The 23,470-nt window shown below is 40.6% G+C and overlaps 1 protein-coding gene and 2 long non-coding RNA genes across 3 annotated transcripts; 2 read left to right on the top strand and 1 right to left on the bottom strand.

The window, feature by feature from the left end:
- Nucleotides 1-686: 686 nt before the first annotated feature.
- On the bottom strand, nucleotides 687-2,456 carry LOC133005682 (uncharacterized). Its single transcript, XR_009678383.1, has 5 exons — nucleotides 2,186-2,456; nucleotides 1,913-2,015; nucleotides 1,721-1,801; nucleotides 1,494-1,612; nucleotides 687-916 (listed from the first exon to the last, which is right to left on the bottom strand). It is a non-coding gene; the product is annotated as an uncharacterized LOC133005682 (long non-coding RNA).
- Nucleotides 2,457-6,417: 3,961 nt separating this feature from the next.
- Nucleotides 6,418-17,357, top strand: si:rp71-17i16.5 (phosphatidylinositol 4,5-bisphosphate 3-kinase catalytic subunit gamma isoform). Its single transcript, XM_061074745.1, has 13 exons — nucleotides 6,418-6,473; nucleotides 6,606-6,870; nucleotides 8,804-9,951; nucleotides 10,162-10,780; nucleotides 11,601-11,666; nucleotides 12,360-12,585; nucleotides 12,821-12,915; nucleotides 13,530-13,673; nucleotides 13,806-13,896; nucleotides 14,494-14,624; nucleotides 14,933-15,044; nucleotides 15,266-15,423; nucleotides 16,291-17,357. Exons 2-13 carry the CDS (start codon nucleotides 6,628-6,630, stop codon nucleotides 16,546-16,548), a joined length of 3,291 nt encoding a protein of 1,096 aa, XP_060930728.1. The 5' UTR covers nucleotides 6,418-6,473; nucleotides 6,606-6,627; the 3' UTR covers nucleotides 16,549-17,357.
- A 4,581-nt stretch (nucleotides 17,358-21,938) lies between these two features.
- Nucleotides 21,939-23,194, top strand: LOC133005320 (uncharacterized). The gene is made up of 3 exons (XR_009678363.1): nucleotides 21,939-22,687; nucleotides 22,807-22,900; nucleotides 22,992-23,194. It is a non-coding gene; the product is annotated as an uncharacterized LOC133005320 (long non-coding RNA).
- The last annotated feature ends 276 nt before the right edge of the window (nucleotides 23,195-23,470 follow it).

Genomic DNA, 23,470 nt, shown 5'->3' with positions numbered 1-23,470 from the left:
CGTCCTTGAGTGGCCCAGCTAGAGCCCAGACTTGAACCCTATTGATCATCATTGGAGAGATCTGAAAATGGCTGTGCACCGACGCTCCCCATTCAACCTGATGGAGCTTGAGAGGTCCTGCAGAGAAGAATGGGAGAAACTGCCCAAAAATAGGGTTGGTAAGCTTGTAGCATCATACGCAAAAAGACTTGAGGCTGTAATTGCTGTAGTGGAATGCACTCACTTTAGTATTTTGATAATTTCTCAAAAGTTAGACTTCAACCTTGAAATTAACTTAAATTCTACAGTTTTATTTTTATTCACAGGACATTTATTCTTTATCTTTCAAATGCAAACTGAAAGAAAATCTTCCTCCCCATTTAGTTTCTTTCCTTTCCCTCCTGTTTTTTTTTTACAAAAGGGAAATCCTTTCTTTTGTCAACTGAGGAAGAAAATGTCATCATCACTGAATGATACCAAACTCATCAGGCTTTCTGAAAAAAGTCAAACCTAAAGTTTAAATTGAAAAAATGTTGCAAATCTGCATCGCTGCAGGTAGGAATTATTTTGTAAAACTCACATTGCAATGAGCTTGTTGGTCATTGCCTGTAGATTTGTAATACTAGATATAACTTAACTGTCATCACAGAGTATCTCAGTATCAGAGTAATCAGAGCATTTGTTATTATCACTTAAGAACAGCAGGGGGAGGCATATAGACAAAAACTGTTTACGTCCATGATTGTCATTAGGTGCTGGACCCAGGTGCAACACACCAAAATACAGGAGCAGGTTTGACGGGTTTATTTTTCCCAAAAAGGCAACTGGGTAAGATGATGAGGGAAGTGTCAGGTCCAGGGCAGATAGTGGATAAGGAGGGATGAGCAGAGGGAAAAGGCCGTTTGTCATGGCAGTGAACTGGGTGGTGAGGTGGTGGCTGGCAGGAAAAACAGAAGGAAAACCAGACAACGTTTTAGAAATAAAACAAATCACAGAAGTAAACTGAAAAACTTGAATACACCAGCAGAGCCGGATTAAATAAATGGACTACACTAGGCAGACTGTATTTTTTGGGCCCCCCTCCATTGATGTTATTTATGAATTGAAATCTGAAACTTACCCAAGTTACTAATAAGAAGTTAATTCACATTTTACATAGCGTAGTCTTTGGATGTGTCGTACATTAAACAGACTATTTTTTGATTTTTATGATTTATACGTTATTACATGGCTCTATTAAATGCTATTAAATTATCCTTGTCCTATCCATTGCGAGTGTCATTGTTAAGGCAGTAGTACCAGTAAATCACCAATAGGTGTCAGCATTGCTATGTAAACAGAGCAAATCAGATAAATGTTGTAAACTATTGCATTTTGCAGAAAATCTTAATTAAATGTGTTGATTAAATTGAATAGTTAAATAAGTAGTCAAATATACAAAGACCAATAAAATTTGCAGTAAGAGAAAGTGTGCTGTAGTGAGAAAGATGTTTATTTTCATTGACAACCATCACCTCTCTTCCATTTTCTGGTATTCAACACTCAGCAGCTCAGCTCCTGGTCTGGACTGTTCAGCAGTTCTCTCCACTGGTCTGGATGTTTCTCTGGACGGTGTGCTTTACTAGACTGCACTCTAAAAGCAGATTTAATCACAGAAACATCGTAGAAAAATAAGCAATCATTAAATAACTTGATCCATACCTTATGTTTATATTTTTTTGTATATTTTTTCTTTACTAACCTGCTCAGACAGACAAGGAAAACGAGCCTGAATTGGGTAAACAAAAATTCTTGTCCCTTCTCCTGGAGCCCATATTCACACCTGTGATTAAGTACAGGAACAAGAAGACAAACATGAACGCTTCACATTTATCAAGACCATTTAGAAACTGTCCAACAATAAATAATAATAAATAAAACCAGCAGCACTTACTGAGGAAACCATTTAGCATGCTCCACTCAGGGATAATCTTCAGCCTTCCAGCATCGCAGGCCTCCATCGCAGCAGAAACACGTCTTGACAGCATCATCACGATCTTGTGGAGAAATAATAAAATGTATACATAAGATGAAAGACAGCTGTTTGAGATTTGAATATACTTGGTTTGTTCCTCATATTTCATTTCATTATAGTAGAAAGTATAGCCCTATATTATACATTTAATTTATATGCATTTTACATTTGATTTTAAAATGGGAAACTTACCTTTACAGATGCTTTCTCCTAAGTTTTGATGAGGCGAAGTCCTCGATAATGTCTTCAAAATCCAGGGAGGTTGTAAATCCATTCTCAATTGCCAACAGGGCAAAGGCATTCAGTTTTTTCTGTTACTGTTGCTCTCCGGTATGTTTTCACTCGTTTCAACAAAGAAAATGATCTTTCTCCTGAACAGTTTGCAATCGGTAATGTTCCTTAGTTAAGCTTCGGTTAATGTCTCCATATTTTCTCTGTGATGCAGAGAAATCTCCAATATTTTGACAGGGATGGGTTAGTGCAAAGTACTCACGCATACTGTCGTCAATTTGGTCCCACTTTGCAGGATCAGATGGATAGCTTGTCAATACCCTTTCCGGGTCTAGAGGCTCCGTCAAAACTATATTGGGCTCACTTTTTCTCGCCGGCTGCTGTTCTTCCATCATTTTGTCATTCTCCTGTGATGGCGCTGATGATGAAGGCGCCGAAGCGTCTTCCGCTGCGTCTTCGGGCCGCGTCTCCGGGCCTGGCTCGGCCTCTGGCTCTGCTAACACTAGCAGGTTTACAGCTGTCGGGCGGCTGCCCGACAGAAACTTCTGTATAGCCCCCCGCTGTCTCTTCTTTTGTTCCTCTTCATTTTTCTTCTTTTTACGTTTTGCTGCACCTGAAAGCATCTTGAATGTTAGCCTACTCAAAAAACGACCTGGCTGCTAGTCCTGACCAGCTGACCACCGCACTGGACTTAACTGACTGGCGTTAATGTGACGTCACGTAACGTAACGTTAAGAGATAAACAACGTCACTATTTTTAGTTAATTAATAAATATTGATATATTAAAACTGAAATAAATTGTAGATAGGATATTTGTATATTTTTATTTTATTTTATTTTTTTGGTCCCTCTGTCTGGGCCCCTCCCTGCCAATCAGGCCCTAGGCACGTGCCTAGTTTGCCTTTGCGTTAATCCGGCTCTGTACACCAGCACTGTAGGTGAGCAGAGGATCATGGTGAAGAGAGGATGAAAGGCCGGGAGTTAAATACACTGCAGGGTTAATGTAGATGGGAAGCTGGTGTGTGGCGAGGGGGAGGAGGAGGACGAGGGGGAGGAGGAAAGGGGCATGGTTGAAAAACAATTAGCCACACCTCCTCCTCTTATATTTCCATCTGACTAGGAAAATTAAGTGAATTGTTGCTGAATGTTGTTTTTGGTCTTTGCAAATAGAAACAACGAACGTGTTTATTTGCATATAGAGCAGGGGAGGGACCTCCGATAACGAGTGGTCATTGAATAGGGAAAACACAATTTGTGTTTTCATTAAGTGGCATCTGGAAGCTGAGAAAGTAATAATCATACTTTGCACTAATTATGGTCTCTGAATTGTCTCAACCTGTGTTTCTGCATTAACAATAAGTTTATAATTGCAACCTCGAGCCTTCTGCAAGAACATCAGGTAAACGTCCCCTTGACCATCTGTCACTGCTCCTGTTACAGAGAAGAGGAACAAAGTGACAAAGAGTACAGAGACCAGGAAGGATAATCAGGTGAAATACAAAGGGACAGTTAATCGTAAATGAGGAACACAAGATCAAAACAGGAAGAAAAACAATCAGATAAGTAAGGTAGGAAATGTCAAAATAATATATGTTTGTAAACGTAAGTGCGTAAATGAATAGACATGTTCCCGGACTTAGAGGACATTTAGTGAACTGCTCCAGATGCCACATAAGATTACACTTTAGCAGTGTTGGGGAGTAACGGAATACATGTAACGGCGTTACGTATTTAGAATACAAATTATGAGTAACTGTATTCCGTTACAGTTACAAATTAAATAGATGGTATTCAGAATACAGTTACATTGTTGAAATCAGTGGATTACATGACGGTACTTCTCTGTTTCACGAGTTTAATCACTGTCTCGTAAATCCACCGGAGGCAAAGCCCCCAGGAAGCAGCTGGAGACCAGGGCTGCCGTAAGAGCGCCCGGACCCCGGCGGCGTGAAGAAGCCTCACCGCTACCCGCTCGGGACCGTTACAGGCCCCGGGACCTTGGCTCTGAGAGAGTTCCGTCGCTACCAGAAATCTACGGAGCTGCTGATCCGCAAGCTGCCCTTCCAGCGCCTGGTGAGAGAAGACCGACCTGCGCTCCTAGAGCTCCGCTGTCATGGCTCTGCAGGAGACCAGCGAGGCATGCAGGGTTCACACCGGACGCTGAAGCGACGCTAAAATAATATCACCCGTTGACCCAGTAGTATAAAAGCATATGGTCACTTGTTGCTCCAACATTAACTGCAACAGCGTCCCAATTTAATGTCATCCATCTTCAAGAACTTCTCCGCTGTTTGCTCCGTTCAATGTCGGGTGTCGAGGGTAAATTACGTATTCTCCGCCCCCCCCCCCCCCCTCTCTTTATTTAAAACTCCAGGACAACAGAAGGGGAATACAAACTATGGGATGCATGCTTTATCATTTATATCATATAAAATATGTCATCAATATCGTTTAAAATCCTTTTTCAGTGTGTTTCCTGGAGCGATATGCTCGCGTCAAGCGCAAAAAATAGACCCGACGCCGAAACGATCGCTGCACGGCGCGAGGCAGCCTTGGCGCAGGGGGGGGTTCAGCCTCCAGTGGGACCGGCACAGAGGTGGGAGTGGATGGGAGCCGGACATCCAGCGGGCCCGCAGCATCGGTGGAGAGAGAGTTTAAACTGCTGCTGCTCCACTGACTATAACAACGCCGCAATCATAGACTTAAAAAATGCAATACGAACCGGAAGTATTCCAAGTATTCAGAATACGTTACTCAGATTAGTTAATGTAATGGAATACGTTACAGAATACATTTTTGTGCATGTATTCTGTATTCTGTAACGGAATACGTTTTGAAAGTATCCTTCCCAACACTGCACTTTAGCCACTGCTGCCATGTTGTGACTGCTGGCGAAGATGATCTGCTAGACCTATTTCAAAAGTCATTTTGACATTCACTGACACAGTCACTTTCATAAACAGATGGTTGATTGAAAAAGGAAATAAATCAACTAAACAAAACAGGGAGAGAGAAAGATTGAAAGCAGATTGGTGGCATGACAGGCCAAACAACACCAAAGTGTGAGGGTCTTAATGAAGGTCTGAGCTGAGCTGCACCCTGACCCTGACCCCTGGTAGAGGCCACATCCATTGGCTCTGTTATTTCTTTATTTAATAATGTATTTATGAACCCACAACTGTCCTTGATATAGAATCATGACTAAGCCCAGGTGTGCAGTTTGTGTGCCTTCCTTTACCCCACCACATACTGGAATGTTTCACTGGCAAAGATAACTCTAGCAGCAGCAAACTGCAAAAATATTAAAAGTATTGTAAAAACAACATAGGCTCAAATATTAATACAATATATAAATACAAAGGAAAGCCGTTAAAAAGCAAGGAAAGAGACAATGAAAAACACCAACAAATCCTGATAGAGTAAGAAATAAATAATTATTCGATTTGATAAAAGTTTGTGGGAAACAGGAAAGTCTTCATTGACTGAAAATAACGTACAGCAGACCTGCAGTTCTCTGGGAGCTTTTTAATGTATATGCAATCCCAATTTTGAACAATGGTAATAATGACCACTTGGAAAGGATACATGCAGGCTTTTCCTCTTGCATGTATTGTAGCTTTACCCTTTGATTTCCACCAGAAAAGTAGTTTCTATATGTAAACTAAATATGACTTTTTTAGTTTAATGTTGCATAAGTGTTTTAAAGTGTGAAACAAGCACCACTTGAAAATCCCCACTGAGACCTTATCGCAGATTATATATCATTAACTTCAATTGAACCATTGTGAATTTAAGGTCACTGTAGGGTGGAATGTGCCCTTCGAAGATGAATGAGCCAGACAAACCAAACAGGTTTGCGGCACTCCTGCAGCACTTTGAATACAATGCCATTTGAATCTGTTTGAATTAAAGTACACAGAAGTTCTCATTTTCCTTCTCTTTGCCATCATTTTTGAGGACATAACTAGACTTGACTGGTAAACCAGGGGAAATACATTTTGGCCTTTTACAGTAAAAAAGTCATGAAAGGTTAGACGTGCTCTAATTTACAACAGGAAACTAGGAAGTTAACACCTTCACAGGATCAGTAGATGCTTTGTTAGGATTTATTTCTGTGCTGGTGTTTGAGAACAGGTATCAAAGAATGAGGAAGTCTCTAGCAATCACAAAACAACTCACTGTTTCACACAGTCACACGGGTGCACACTCACACGGACTCCATCGCAAAGCAACACACATCATCTTAAGGTTTGTTTGATTTTTAGTTGATTTGCTTTGTTCACTATATCTGCAACACCATATCAACAACCTGTGTCATTCTGCAGGGATAGATCTAAAAACCGCATAGATACATATTTAAAAATACGTCTTCGACCTCAGGTTTTGCTGTCTTGCAATATCAATGGATTTCGGATTTTTCGTGAAGCGGTTTGAAAGTCCATCTGCTGTGGAGCCTCCATCTGAGATGTCGACTCAGAGCTGCTCTGAGAACGACCTGAAGTTTATCTGTGAGTTGAAGCCTGTGCCTGGTCCACCACCAGGCGGTGATGATGGCTACAATGCTGACATGGATTGCGAGCCAGTGTCAGTCATTCTCCCTGCACAGTGTAGCATCTACCAGCTGAGGCTACGCATCTGTATGCAGGTAGGCCCACACATATTAGATGGTCTATAAACTAAATTTTTTTTTTTTTATAGAGGTTGTATTTGTGTTTTTTAATATATGCACATTCATAGATGTTCATTGTAATAAAGTACATTCCAAAATACTTTATAGATAAACTCTTGAATAATGAAGATATCATCGTTTTGTTTAGATGGTGGCATTATAGTCCAGGCAAAGTAACGTTTTACGACCGACTAATTGTAAAGGAATTTTTTTCATCATAGATTATTTCTAAGAGGTGTCCAGAACAACATACTAAAAGTCCTAAGAAATCCTAAATGAGGAAAGATTTTTAATTCTCATCCGAGATGTGTGCCAATAAGGCCAGGCATTAATACACCCTATGGGGCAATTTTTTTCCTTTACTCCTATCAAAAGGAAACTTTACACAATGAAAGTAACCATGAAACGTAACATTTTTTGTATTACAAGTTTGTTTGAAAATGAATTGTAATATGCAAATGAGCTATACACTAATCGAATATGCCCAAAATACACCCAAATAGGCTTAATTTGTTCCTTTACTCCTACCACAATAAAACTTTACATAGTAAAAGTATACATGAAAAGTAACTTTTATGAAAGTTTTTTTTAAATTAATTTGAATATGCACATGAGCTCCACACTTATTGAATATGTCCTAATTTGCATAGGCAGAAACACCATTCATATGTAGGACAAATACATCGGCCCAATCTTCATCTCTTTGTGCTGCAGTCTTTCTTGCAACTACAGCGGACTACATCTAGTATTTCTGGTGGTGCAGCAGGCTGATGGTCATTATTGGAATAAATCTCCCATTCAAAACATGCCACCCCCAGTCTTTTGGATCCATACGTTCACTTCCCCCTTTCCACTCCCTCATTTGGTAAGAGACCCGAAGAGTATGGCACTTTGCAGCTGTTGACGTTGGAGGGAGAGTTTGAGGTTCCACTAGAGATGAGTTCTGAGTTTCTTTATCACAGACTCACCTGTATCTCAGCATATCCAGTGATTCATCTTTTTCGCCCCCATACAGTGATACTCAAGCTTTTTCACCTGCTGCAATAATGATGCCTTTTCCCACATTTCCCTGTGACTGGCTGGACAGTGGACACCTTAGCTTGTTCGAGAAAGCTAGTGTCATTCTTTATTCTTTCGTGGTGGGGAGGCTTGTGTGCCTCCGTGACCCTGAAGACTATACCGGGCGAGGGTTATACCCCTGACAGGTACTACCAAGCCAAGCAGTTTTCAGGTTAGAGACCAGTCTAAAAGCAGCATTGCCATCACCCATTGGCAGTGGGATGATTGGATGAAGATTGGGCCGATGTATTTGTCATACATATGAATGGTGTTTCTGCCTATGTAAATTAGGACATATTCAATAAGTTGAGAGCTCATGTGCATATTCAAATTAATTTCAAAAAAACTTTAAAAAAAAAATGACTTTTCATGTATTCCTTTACTATGTAAAGTATTATTGTGGTAGGAGTAAAGAAAAAAATTAAGCCTATTTGGGTGTATTTTGGGCAGACGATTAGTGTGAAGCTCATTTGCATATTCAAATTCATTTTCAAATAAACTTGTAATTCAAAAAAATTTACGTTTCATGGTTACTTTCATGGTGTAAAGTTTCGTTTTGATAGGAGTAAAGGGGTGTATTGTTGCCTGGCCTTATTGGCACACATCTCAGATTGATGAGAATTAAACATATTTCCTCAACTAGGATTTCTTAGGACTTTGTATGTTGTTCTGGACAACTCATAGAAATGATCTATGCTGAAAAAAATGGTATAGATAATGAATGAGTGGATAGATGGATGGATGGGTCTAAATATTACAGTTTATGATACAACCTCACAGTGCTGCTAACATAACTGTAAACCCACATATTGTCAAGCTGAAACCATCAACATTGTCTCTTTTCCTATAGGTTGAGGAAAAAAACTGTCATCCAGATCCACTTGCTATACTTGACCCAGAGAGATACACTCTGCTATATGCAAGGGAGGATGAATGGTATGAGGCCTACGATGACTGTCAGGTTATCAGGACGTTGGACATTCCATGGTTGCGTGAAGACACTGGGCACCTCTCTGCACATATAGTGGTAAAACCTGTGGTAGCAGTTGATTCAGAGGAGAAGAAGAAACAGCAGCAGAGTCTGGCCTACCTGATTGGACACAACCTGGAGAAAGAAGCGTCTGACCGGCTTGGTGAGCTCACATTCACCCGCAGGAAACTGGCATCTCCGAGGAGACAAGAGCTAAGAAATCGAGATGACAAGTTGTATGCCACCGAGCCTTGGGTCACATGTGCCCCCATTCCGAGTGACCTGCAGGAGCGACTAAACAGGAAGATTCCTATCACCCTGCATTACATGAGCAAGATCAGCTTCAGCATTCAGGTGGATTTTAGTGCAACCCCAGATGTTCTTCTTGAAGTTCTCAGAAGGGTGTTGGCAGACCAGGGGCTTCATGCTGATACTTTTGATAGACTGGTATTGAAAGTCTCAGGCAGGGAGGAGTTTTTATCTGGTCAATACCATCTCAGCGATTTCCTCTGGGTTCGACATTGCTTGAGGACCAATCAAGACCTTCACCTCTCTGTGGTGCCTGACTCCCAGCTTGTCGAGGAGACCGTCCGTATTGTGGACTGGCCACTCGTTGATGGTTTCAGTGGCCAGTTCAGCTCCCATGATGATCTCTGCCTTGAAGGGAAGGATCTGGATGACATCTTCATGATATCTTTGTGGGACTGTAACAGAAAACTCAGGGTCAAGTTGCTTGGCTTTGACATCCCAAATCTTCCAATCAAATCCCCCCAGGCCGTTTATGTCGAAGCTTCTATTCTTTATGGCAACAAGGTCCTCTCTTCAGTCTCGTCTGTTCCCAAGGCCTTCGCAGACGAAGTACTGTGGAATGAATGGCTCAATTTTGATGTTCTCCTTAGGGATCTGCCACGTGGAGCTAAGCTGGCTTTCACCATTAATGCAAGTGGTGGTGACATCTCCCCAATAACCAAAGACTCCGGGGAGGCGAAGCTGCTCTACTTTGTTAATCTTCTCCTTATAGATCACAGGTTAGTCTTTTTTAGTATCAAATATGACTTTGTGACATATCCGCAGTGTCTTGCTAGTGTCAAATGTCAAGAAAGAAAAACAGGGTAACAATTTTCCCATAGGCCTTGGGAGCAATTTGTATATGAAATTGTCCCTATTTATGCTTTAGATTCACCTAAAAATAATAACTTGAAAAGACCCTAACCCACCAAACTTGTTCATCCCTGCAGGTCCCTCCTCAGCCAGGGCTCCTACACCCTGCACATGTGGTCCTACCCTGGCCAGGAAGAAGAGGCCATCACCTACCAGGCAGACAAACTGTCCTCTGCTACTAACCCAGACGTAGCAGACTCCATGGCTATCAGCTTCCTTCTAGACCGCTACAGCTTCCCTGTGGTTCTGCCAAATAGCCTTGGCTCCCCTGAATGTTCTGGCAGTCCCACCTACCCCTCCTCCCCATCTAAATCAACTGCCTCCTCTCTCAATTCTCACTCACCCTTCTCACCCTGTCCCACTGAGGGCCCATCAAGTGACACAATGGCTCTCAGATCCCTACCCACAGTTGTCAGAACCAAAAGGCCTTGCCTAAAAAAGTTCCGGGAGGAGAGCATCCGCTACGCGTCCAACTTACCCCTCTACCTGCGCAATGTTGATTGGATGAACCGCAATGTGGTTGAGGATGTTCACTGGCTACTGGGAAACTGGGATACTGATGAGCTGGACATTACACTGGCCCTGGAGCTGTTAAGCATTGACTTTGCTGACGAGAGAGTCAGGAGACTTGCTGTCCAGAGACTGGAGAGCCTGTCCAATGATGATGTATTGAAGTATCTGCTACAGCTGGTGCAGGTATGTGTCAAAGAAAACTTGTCATAAGTGTCCACTGTCGATCTGAAAATATATATCAAGCCTCAAGTTTGAAAAGAACCGTGAATATAACAAAATATATGAAAGCATTTTCTATTGGAGGCTTATGTAAATATTATGCATTCAAGTGATAAAGCCCACAGCCTTTGCATCAAAACTTTGCATAGTTATATATCTAAATTTAAAAACTCAGCTCGGAAAAGTTTGTCAAGCAGATTCAACACCTGCAATTCAAAGAATTTAATTAATATTTTTCAAAAACAGTGCAGCTTTCATTTCTGACGGAGATAAACAAATGTGGAATTATCGTTCCTAATGCCAACCAGTGATGTTGCCAGCTGAATACTGACAACTGCCACGTTATATCAGCTGTCCCTACACTAGTGTTTGATTGGGATTTAGTAGTCTTTTATGGTAAATTGATTAATGCATACCTTACAAAATAAAAAAATTGATCTTTAATTTCTCAGAGAGATGCGCAAACTGTCCCATTTGCACTATTTGCAAAACTGTAAAACAACTCTGGAAAACTTCTCTTTGTAATTTTGTATCTGAGTAATGAGATTCCTTGTAAATGAAGTGCATGTGCACCAAGGTCTGTGCAGCATCCTCACCAGTCAAAAAGCCAAAATGCATTGTCGTTTAAAACAGTGTAGAGCTAGTTAGACCTGAAGTTGTAAGTACGATCAAAATGTAGGCGGAAACCTATAGTCTCTGTCCGTAATACCTTTTAAAAAAAAGATTCCAATGTGTGTAGATATACAAACTGTAACTGTTTTTTTTGTCCTGTAAATTCATACAGACCCTTAAAGTGGAGCCTTACCACGACAGCTTCCTTGCTCGGTACCTCATCCAAAGAGCTCTGCGGGTGAGTTATGCAGCATTAGTACGTACAGCATCATATAATGATAAGACTAAGAGGCCAGTGATCATTTTGCCATATTTGTTTGTATTAATCAATTTCTTTTAAAAAGAAAAAGCCACAACACGATAGTTTTATTTAATGCATCGTGTCTCTGGAAAACTACTAATATGAATACATTTCATGTTTACTGACAGGTTATTGACACAGTAACCAGACTACTATGCACAGAACATCCTTGAGATAAGGTTGTGGATAAAAGACATGGACCTAACTCACAGTCCAAAGGAGTATAACTAAGAAGTGTTTTTGAGAAGTGTTTCTGCACTCCTTGTCTGGATAACATAACAGCCGTGTCTATTGGATTTATTATTTTGTAGATGTTTGCTTGTGCAACCTTCTAATCTGCTTTCTCAGGACCAAGCAGATCCTTCACTTTCACTTGATCCATACTCACGAACATGTTGTCAGCAGGTCGAGGGGCAGGTCTCTGTGAAATACAGGATCTAATTTTAACAGTGAACAGTGAACATTGAATAAATTTGGTTCCTGACCTCTGCTACTCCTCTTGTGTGAAATTCAAATTCTTATTGTCACTGACTGACTTCACTTATAAGTTGTCTCGGAGGTTAACACAATAGTGAGACACTTAAGTCTAATTGCAGTATAATGTGGACTCATTCACATCTTTCATTGCAGAGCAAGAGAATCGGCCACTTCTTCTTCTGGTACGTCCGCAGCGAGGTGGCAGGGTGTCCTTACTTCCGCCAGCGCATGTCGGTGATTCTGGAGGCCTACCTGCTGGGCTGTGGCCAGGCCATGCTCGACAGCTTCGCCCAGCAGGTCCAAGCTGTGGAGGCTCTAGAGGAGGTCGCTTTAACGATAAAGAGACTCTACCCTGACAAGACTGACCTCCCTCCTACAGGTTGGACACACCCAAGAAATACATCCTTATGTATTTATATAATGCATTCATGTATTCACCACCCTTTTTCCATCTTGTGTTACAAACCTGTGGTCACACCATTTGTCTAGCAACTTTATTTTCTGGGGCAAGTACTCTTGTCTGAAAAGAACTGGATAGATCAGGTTAAATCTTTTAGTTAGTTTCATAAAAAAAAAAAATGTGTGTCTTTTGTTTCTTTTTGCTGTTGTTTTAGCTCCCATCAGGCTCCAAGAGCTTCTCAGAAACTGTAATCTGCCAAATGAATTCCTGTTGCCCTTTGACCCTCGCATCAAAGTTGGAATGATCCTGGTAAGCTTTGTCAATACTGTTTTTGTATGTGTGCAAATAAGGTGCATTTGAGTTGAATTATGGTATTCTTATTTTTTTATTTTACTTTAAGCAAGTTGAGGTTTTGAGTAAGTCTCACACTTACCATAAAATATAAATAATACTTCCTCTTCAGCTAAATGACAACGGAAAGTAGCAACTGAAAAGTTTACAAAGTGAAAAGAACTGTTTATTGCAAATGTCTTAATGTCCAAATGGCACATTACTTTTTCGAGTATTTATCATATTGTGTTTTGGGGGCGTAACTTTGATGAGAGGGCCGATTGGAGGGGGTGGGATTTATCTGTTGCATTTTTTCAAAGTTTTTTCCGCGATTACCAAATGTAGCTAAGTATTGGTCTGGGTCAAATAAACAAACAAGCAAACAAAGAGATTATCTGGTGTTTGTAGTGATTGTTGCTTATTCGGTCAAGTTTTCAGGGGCTAAGTTAAGAGAAAGACAATGGCATAGTTATCTTTTGACAGAATCAGTGGGCAGAGAGTTATCAGTAGTGGAAATAAGTTGATTTCAAGACATTTCAAAGTTATTTGAATTAGCCAAAAAGATCAGTGCTCTTTCTATCCCACCTGTTCAGCTGGATAAATGCAAAGTGATGGCCTCAAAGAAGAAGCCTCTGTGGCTGGAGTTCTCTCCAATGCCGTCGCCCACCTCTGCTACACCTGTCGGAATAATCTTCAAACAGGGCGACGACCTCCGACAGGACATGCTGGTCATTCAGGTGAGGGAGATTGTTTTTTTTTGCCACAATTACTCAACAGACTTTTGAGTAATCTTACTCTTGTTGCTGTGTGGTGTTGATGAATATATTTTTACTTTGGGTGAAGTGACACTTGTGCATCTTCCTGTTTAGACATTGATGGTGATGGACTCTATCTGGCAGGAGAAATCTCTGGACCTTAACCTTGTTCCATATGGCTGCATCTCCACAGGACACAACATAGGTATCAGTATCAGTGTGGTTTAGAAATACCCCTCTCTCTAACATTTTGTAAATATTTTAATTTATTTGGATTTTTTTTATACATGTTGTTTAGTTCTATTTTCTGCAGTTGTCCTCTGAACCCTACCGAATAGGGGGGGGGAGTGTTTAAGTCTACTACTCACTTTTGGAGTTTCAGGGCTAATCAGTGTTGTAGCAAAATCCAATCCAATTGAAGTAACTGGTGATCAATACTTTTAACGTAAATTAAACTAAAGAAAAAAAAATAACATGCCTCAGTAATTTACACCATGTTTTTAGCCTATAAGTCATCTGATATCCTCCTCTGAAGCTGCGTTTATGTTCGTAAGCATGAACTGGAAACAAGCTCTAGCCCAAGGGTGCGCGTTAGCATCACTACATCCCCTACCATTGTTACTTTCGGTAGCGTACTTTTAGGCTTAAAAGTAAATTTCGAGTCGAATTTGAATGTCGGGTTTTGCAGACAATTGGTTGATAACGCACAAGCAGTATGGAGGCGTGTTTTTTATGTTTGAAGAAGGAGTCTGACGCCACAGCTCCCACTATCCCATTTTTGAATCAAGTTTTTGCTTTACAGGTATGATTGAGATAGTGAGGAATGCAGCGACCATTGCTGCAGTGCAGAGGAGCCACAGAGGAACGGCTGGAGCTTTCAGAAATGATGCTCTGTTTGAGTGGCTCAAGTCCAAGTGTCCACTCCAGGAAATTGTAAGTCATATGAAAATATGGACACGATTCAGGACCAGGTTTTATACAAGACTTTGACCCAGATTTTCTGGTAATCTAAGTTTGCACATAAACGCCTCTAAATTGAGAGGTGTTGGCCGGATAACATGCTGGGTCATATTGGTGTGGGCAGCTGCCAAAAGGTCAACAGAGAAGCCCAGATCATATTTATTACATTACATGAAACAAATTTATTGTATAATATAGTGTGAGAATGCTCTTGATCTGTAATGTTCCAAAATCATTGTATCTGAAAGTCATTGGACTTCTTTAATCTCATTTCATAACAGCACTACGAGACTGTGGAGACGTTTGTGAAGTCTTGCGCTGGTTACTGTGTGGCCACTTATGTAATGGGTATCGGAGATCGACACAATGACAACATCATGATCACAGACCAAGGTACGCCTCACACATCCCTGTTCACATCACACTGGCTGTTGATTGAACTCATTAGCTGCTTAAAATGTGCATTTTTTGCAAATGCAAACATTATATCTTCCAGTCCTTTCCTTATTAAAATGACACCACGAGTGAATGAAAAACAAAAATGAACAAATGAGACTGAATTAAGAAGATAGATGTAATTGAAGAGTATGAACCTTCATGTTGTTTTTCATCAGGGAACTTGTTTCACATCGACTTCGGTCACATCCTGGGTAACAGGAAGCACTTCCTTGGTATGAACAGGGAGCGTGCACCATTTGTCCTCACACCTGACTTCCTATATGTCATGGGCAGGGTCAAAGGTCGCAACAGCCTCTATTTCCAACGGTTCAGGGTAAGAGGACCGTTTTTGTGTGTGTAGTTGTGTGTTTTTGTGTGTAGTTTTTTATCCAGTCATAAAGCCCCAAGCTCTCTAGATCCCGTTGATGATGGAAACAGGCCACATGATATCGTTTCATATCATTTATTCATCAATTTTAACAAGTAATTTCCTAAAAACAGCAGGGAACTGTAGTTTTATTTGAGCAAACATTATAGTGGGACTATTTTCAGAAGTGGATTAATACTTATTTGGTGTTTCCAGCAACATATGTAACTGTATAGTATATTGTGTTCATGGATTAAACATCTCAGCCAGTGCAATGGAGGGCCTTATTATTTTCAACAGGCTTTGGATACACAGGTAATACTTGTTCGTTGGATAAATGGCTAGTTGGCTTAAGTCTTTCCATGGGGGTTTGTTCACAAGTATAAAAATAAGCATCAATAAATAAAAGAAGTAGGCTCTGAAATGTGTTTCAACTTCCTTTTATGGAACATCAGCAAATTGTGAAATGTGATGCTTAGATGGTGAATTCTTTGACTTGAACTGTGATTATCAGATAGAGATGATTTTTCAGAAATCCCAAACCCATCTTTTTAACTCCATTTATTTGAGTACTATGACTATCATTACAATATTGTTTATTTTTGCCTTTATTGAACAAATTAGAAAACAATTGCCTTGCCCCCAAACATACACTATATGGATGAGCTTTTAAGTGGATCCACTGTGCATGTGTACTGGCATTTTATGTGTCAAATATTCAAAATTAAAACCGTAAAATTATGATTTCTTGCATCCTATTATATTTTCTCTTTATTTCCTCAATCTTTGACTTTGTTTTCTCTTTTTCTTCCCCACTCCATTCACCACCATTAGGACACTTGCACACAAGCCTACCTCTCCCTGCGCTCCCACTCTCGTCTGCTGGTCACTCTTTTCTCCCTCATGCTGCTGACCGGTATCCCAGAGCTGAGTGCTGCAGAGGACATGCGCTACTTGCGGGAGGCTCTCCAGGATGAGCAGGGTGAGGCGGAGGCCAAGGAGCATTACCTCCAGCAGATCTCAGAGTGTGAGAAGCTGGGCTGGACTGTGCAGGCCAACTGGTGGATCCACATGGTGGCAGGCATCAAATGATTGATTTGTTCTGCTGTGGTTCAGCTCTGGAGGAGGTGAAATGCATGTTTGAATGTCTACATGTAACAATGACTTTTTCAATTTAAATTTTTTGTATCATTGTCGTATTCATGTATTTGTGTAGCAAGTTTAGGCTGCTTCTTTATGCATTTATCTGGAGGAGGCTGTGTGGCAGCCAATGATATAATAACCACAGATAACATTATGTCTGCCAATAAAGTGATAATTTTTCAGTTTTCAATGTAATAAAAGCCGTTAATGAAGTACCTTGCTAATAACGTAATAACACTTCTGTGGCAATAACATAACTTTTTGCCCATAATTTAATAATTGATTACATTTGTATTATGATATTTTAAAGAGGAAATGGTGACGGTTAGTGTCATGGGAGTGTCACAAGAATAGCAAAAAAAAACTGGGCAGTGCAAAGGGGGGTGCAAGGTGTGATCAGATGCCTGATCAGATGATCATATGAATTTCTAACATGTATGAAATGTCTTCAGGCGCTCGCACAGTTGAACAATCAAGAGTCAATTCCCCTAAATCCGCACCTTCTCCCTCACTACGTCTGTTTGAAATGAAAAACATAACAGAAGTTGGAAATGTAGTTTTGGGCAGGAACTACGTACAGTGCGAGTAGTCAGGTCGTGTCAGACAATCTGTCCAAACAGCGTGAGCACATGAGAGGATTTACTACCACAAGGAAGAATGATCATGGTCAATGTTGCAGGTTGAGTTGCTTTGTCTACCCTGGCAACCCAATACGATTTCTTTAGACTGTCAAATAAAGCAATTATGATAAAAAGGTATTATTTTTGCGTGTGAGTAATTTTCCCTCTCTCAATCAAATTGTCGCCAGTCTCCATGTTGCCATTTTCACATTACCCAGGCTACAAACTGGCACACAAGTAAACACAACATGTATATGTCTTATTAACACTTAGAGCTGATGATTACCATTTACACTTGTGAAGATAATCGAAAAAATTTAAGCATTTATTTGGATTCATGTTTCCAGTCAATTGTCCAGTGTGATTCTGGTATTCTGTCTCTTTTTTTAACTTCTGGATCTCTTACGGTGCTAAACTCTCTGCTCTTTGGTGTGGTGTTGACGTTTATCAGAGGAGAGTGAAACTAAAAAGTACAAAGTTATAGTCCATAAAAATAAACAGATATGTGTCTTTGGGTTACCCGAGTATAGTAAGAAGTAAGTATTGCCTAGCAAAAACTGAATTAACTGAATAAATCTGAGGGAAAACCAACATTCAACAGGTCTAGGTGCTGTGCCAAAATCTTGGTCTGCAGTTTGAAGTGAGTGTTGCAAAAGACGACTCAGATCCCATCTACAGACAGCCTGACCACTTCATGCCTGTAGACGGCATTCATGAGGAGGTCCTCCATTGGAGTGAATGGAGCTAAACAGCTAAAAATATTGATTTAAAACTAAAACATCCACATTTTAATTTAATTTTGGTCAACATAGTAGTGATCATATGTTAGATTAGAAATAGAAACATACTAATGTCCCTTCGTTTTTTCTTGTAGGGAGGGATAGTTTTCCCATACCACACTAGTATCTGTCAGGCCTGGACTGGAATGAGGACTCAGAAGCAGAGAATATCACGTACCAGCACACTTTATTGAATTCAGAACCTCAATGCAGAGTGACAAACAAGAAGGCTATGAAAATCTCACTAACTATATCTATAATATTATAATACCTGTCAAGAAATAACTGGGGGAAAAGAAAACTTCCTAATAAATACAAAACACACACTAGAAAAAGAAAAAGGTTTTAAACATAAATCACTCCCGAAGGAGGACAAACAAATGGCTAGAGCAAGAAATCAAAAGCGCTCCCGAAGGAGGAAAACCAAACTACTAATGAACGGGGCAAAAGAAAAGGCTCACCTAAACAGGAGGCTCAACAAACTAACTAAATCTCTCTAAACATAAATCGCTCCAAAAGGGAGGAAGAAAAACAGATTACAAACAACACCAAACAAAGCTAAACTGGAAAACTTTAACAAACGAAAAATCACTCTCAAGGAGGAAACAGAAAACAACTTACGTGGCGTAGCAAAAAAACTCTTTGGCAAAAACGACAATGACTGTGGGTAAGGCTTAGGTGCACGAACAAGAACGAAACACTTCGGCACAAGACAAAGGGGAGACGCAGACTATAAGCACATGAGGGTGAAGGGAACAGGTGGAATCAATCTGAGACAATCAGACCGGTGACACATGAGGAAGGGCAAGTGACCGCGGTGTGACAGTATCCTGTTAAGGGTATAGAACTGATGGGACTAGACATTGACTGCACTCTGAGTCTGAGGAAAGTTCATAAAGTTGAGTGATCATCTACAGCAGTGATTCTCAACCTTGGGGTGGGGTTTAGTGTGCAACAGTTGGGTTGAATACCAATCCTCTCAAAGACGACCATGAGGATCATGATATTTGACAGACAAATGTAAAACTGGTTAATGTAGCAGCTGCTAACTTGTTCATGCTGGCGTTAATAATGATATTCTACAGTCACACAAAAACAGGCTGTAGGGACACCAGAATGGCGATTGTTGTAAAGTGTCTTGTGGTTTGTGATATCACGTTTTTAAAACATTTTTGGGATAAAGCTGAGAAGTGTAAGCCACATCCTTTATCACCAATATTGGTTAAAAATGTCTAAAAATTATCTTTAACATGAAACTAGCAGCGACCAGGGAGGTTAACGTAGGCATGTGCCTCCTGACAGTTTCCTGTCTTCAGTTACCTATTAAACCCACTTGAGTTCTATCAATGGTTACATACAGTGTTTGTAATTTACAATGGGTTCTTTCCAGACCCATTCCACATTTTTCCACAGAGTTCATTGTTGATCTGTCCAGCAGACTTTGCGTAATCCTGCTTACTAATAAATAGACCAAAAAAACTCTAAGGAACTAGAAGGGATCCCAGAGAGCATACTGTAGCTCTCTAAATAAAAGGCTGACAAACAAATTAAAACTGGTAGAGGGAATAATCTCTTGTTCAAAAGATTCCCCAATTTTTTAAAACAAAAATCAAATGTTCTCAATAATTCCCAATGTTACATATTATGCTATTATCATGGTACTATTTGGACTTTTCATCATGTACAATTTAGGTACAAATGATAAAATAACTTATTTGAGGTACTGCCCCAGAGGCAAATCTCTACATTCTTATTTCACAAATTAACTAACAAAGTTTTGAAGGAACTTCATTGTGACTCTCTCCCTTGTTAGTTGTTAGCTGTGAAGTAGCTTTACTTTCCTTCATCATTAATGATGCCATTGCATTAAACCAGGGGTCTCAAACTCGCGGCCCGCGGGCCAATTGCGGTCCGTGGGACGATATTTTGTGGCCCCCACCTTAATATGAAAGTTTAATGTTAGTGCGGCCCGCACAAACATTGTAGCAGCTCCGCTGTTAGCTGCTGTGTGGGACAATGTTATGATGTTCTGGTTTCCTACTGTTTGCCTGACCAGTGAACGCAGCATGCAAGTGAGTGACATGGGGGGCGGGGTCGTGTGTGTGTGTGTGTACGTGTGAGAGTGAGTGACAGAGAGAGCCGGGAGAGAAAAGAGTGGCTTTGGATGTGCGGTGCAGGAGGGTGAAATTCATAGTTTTCCGCCCTCTTTCGCGCAGGTCATGATGTATCCAGTGCTTCATTGGTAAATCACAAGGTGCCGGAACACTAAGTACATATCACAGCGCAGGTACGACGAGCACAGGTCCCGGAACGCACATAAAACGCCGCTTAAAACAGCACACACATGCCACTTACAATGCAGTGGGACTTATTTAGGCTATACTGCAGTGACGGTATCAGTCTTTATGTCAGTGATTAATAAAGTGGCGTCTTGAGCAAAGGCGACTTCTGTGTCCAGCGGAACGGAACACACACACATACACACACACACACACACACACACAATTTGTTAAATTGAAGGCAAATTCAAGGGACACCACGGCTCCTTTACGCACACGCTGCGCTGTGAGGTTTTGGAGCTTCTTTACGCAGACAGATTATTCTAAACCGCAGCAGTTTATAACACGTCATTGAGCTAATATCTACATTTTACAGTCTGGGCTGTTTTACATTATTATTTACACCTGATATGTGTGGATGAATTTTAATGATTTAAATTCCCTCATCCTCTGGTGGTGACATTTACGCACCGAGCCACGGACTGTACATGACGATGTGCTAGTTATTTTGGTTCATCTTAGAAGTCTGCATTTGTTATTATTTTATGAAATTGTGATGCTGTTGTTAAGAAAGCTTTATATATAATTTATTAGATTATCTTGTTATTGCGTGGCCACAAATTAGTAATTCATCCACCGATGTCAACAGGGGCTCCCTAATTTTCTAGTGATTACATTATATTGTTATATTTTATTTTAATCATTTCTTAAAAAACTTTTTTTAATATTCATATTTTTTTCGATATGACACTGCATGAAAAGAAGCGTTTGTGTCAATCTGTGTCGCAGAGAAGTGTTGGCACATCCTTCGGTTAACGACTTTCACACGTATCTGCAGGCAGCAAAGGAAACGCTCAGGGTTCCTGCAGTTGTCAAGCCTGTGAGCTGTTGAGATTTGACCCCCCCTGCTCCAACTCCTAGAGGACGCTTTCACATGCAAATGACAATGCTCTGAGCTTCACAAATGCAAATCAGTTTCCCTGAGAGCAGATAACACCAATATGTAAGAGGCACCAACAAACTATCTGGCTGAGTAAACCAGGCTTAAAATAAATATTAAACCTGAAATTTTAAATTGTTCTTAAGTAAGTAAGTGTGCTATAATGAATTATATTGTATACCACGAACAAAGGTCAATGCAGTCAAAAGAAATGAAACAATGCACTTTATTTCAAATTTTTATTGTCATCCAATCCTAAATCTCAACAACTGTACAGAGTGGCATGATTACAGTCACTTTTTCAATTGTGCTGGTTAAATGCACAGAGGAAGTGTAAACCACACCTCTTCCAGCAAATAAATGATGCTGGGTATGATCATCTGTGTCCTGTAAGCTCCAAACTTCTACTGGCTTTCCATAAAAATATCTGTCCTCCCAAAATACTGGCATCAAATTCACATGTCAATGGCAAACTAAGCTGTTCCATGAATTATAAATGGTACCTTTTCACCACTACTTTCAAAATTGCTATGAAACATTCATTGATTTAATGATTTATTTTTTCAGTGTAATATTTAATCCCCCATGGACTGCACAGTGACAAAACACAGCAGCCGGCTGTTTGGATACAACATACATCTCCACTCAGTTTGATTATTATTTTAAATATAAAGGAGACACAATATAGAGCTTAAATTCCTTCATAATTTGAACTTCAATTGTCTAATTGTTGTTATTAAACTTTCTCAGTATTCCATTAAAACAGTCAACACTTTTATCCAAAGCGACTTACGATAAGTGCATTCAACTATAAGGTTACGAACACAGAACAGCGTGAATCATGTGTGTAAATGTACTAAACACCGCTGCTCACGTCACCCGCTCGCGTCATCAGCTGATGGACTCGTCCAATCAGAGCCTCGTAAACGCCGTGCAGCAGCGTCGAGTGTCCCGCAGACAGGAAGCGGGTCGTGTTTAGCTTGTCCCGTACGAGTGACTCTGTCTTCGGGGTAAATAACTTGCTGAAGTCGACACGACACTGTTCCCTGGAGGAGAAGATGAGTGCGTGTGGAGGCAGAGCCGCGGGCCCGGTGTGGACGAGTCGAGGCGGAGAAGACGGAAGCACAGTCCCTGAGTTACGGTGAGCTAGAGACGCCATGCTAACCACTAAGCTAACCCTACATCTGAAAGCATGTCCGCCACTCTTTGGGATAGCGAGAAAGTTGCTAAAATACGAATACAGCATCGAGTGCTGGAGCAGATCTAGTGCATGTGTAAATATGTATGAATTACTTAGATGTAACAGTTTGTTCTCGTTAAGTTTTTTCATCAACGTGACTTTTTTCTGTATGTTTTCACAGCCTCAGCCCCCCCCCCCCCCCTCCACACACACACACACACAAACAAAGAGGCGTTAGGCTGAGACGCTGAAAGTCCGGATTTAAAGTGCAGAAAATTAAGCCATTGAATGTAAGTAACTGTTTTTGAATTGTTTTGGTGTTTTTTTGCTGTGGATCTTCCAACGGTGATGCAGCGCGGCTATTTCCGTTTATTAATAATAAAGTCATGTTACATGTGTTGTTTTCCAGCTGCCTGTCCATGACGTACAAAGACACACTATGAGCCAGTATGATCCGACCAGACCTTACATCAGCATTGAGGAGTTGTCGGAGAAGAAAGAGGGTAAGGTTATATTCATTAAATAATTTTCCAGTTACATGTAAAGGTGTATGTTGTAATTGAACTGTGCTAATTTTACTGAATGTGTTTACAGCTGATTGAAGCGGGACAGATGACATGGATCCATCCTTCCACAGCCAGGAGCGCACCGACCTGTGTCCCACACTTCATATAAGACTGGAAGCTACACTGATCTCACAGCTACACACCACAGACGTCTACACACTGGAGAAGAGTCCCACAAAGAAGTCATGACCCAGAGGCTGCAGAGAAACATTTCAAGCCTCATCTGAGTTTTTGTACAACATTTTTGCTGTATGTAAATAAAGCTTTCACTCCACATATACCTTGTTCACATTTGTTCCCTGTACAATATGTTCACCTATAACATCAAGCATCACATGAATGTTTAGTTTTAATTAACTGCAGTGCTTTTGGTAAAGGCTTACTTATAAATAATAATAAATATTAATATATACATTTTTATTATAAATATTGTGTGGGAGGGGCTTACCCCACGTGCGGAATGCTGTGACCCCACGTGTGCACTGCAATGACCCATAAGGTGACCAA

The sequence above is a fragment of the Limanda limanda genome, chromosome 7 (assembly GCF_963576545.1).
Source record: "Limanda limanda chromosome 7, fLimLim1.1, whole genome shotgun sequence".
NCBI classification, from domain to species: domain Eukaryota; kingdom Metazoa; phylum Chordata; class Actinopteri; order Pleuronectiformes; family Pleuronectidae; genus Limanda; species Limanda limanda.
Note: the sequence above shows the minus strand (reverse complement) of the source record. Positions and strands in the feature narration are given on the sequence as shown.

What these genes read in the sequence shown, in the direction of transcription:
- si:rp71-17i16.5 (XM_061074745.1), top strand. Translation starts at nt 6,628, where the DNA reads ATGGATTTCGGATTTTTCGTGAAGCGGTTTGAAAGTCCATCTGCTGTG. An exon ending in GGCTACGCATCTGTATGCAG is followed by an intron (nt 6,871 to 8,803) that starts GTAGGCCCACAC and finishes CTTTTCCTATAG; the next exon opens with GTTGAGGAAAAAAACTGTCA. An exon ending in TCTATTTCCAACGGTTCAGG is followed by an intron (nt 15,424 to 16,290) that starts GTAAGAGGACCG and finishes CACCACCATTAG; the next exon opens with GACACTTGCACACAAGCCTA.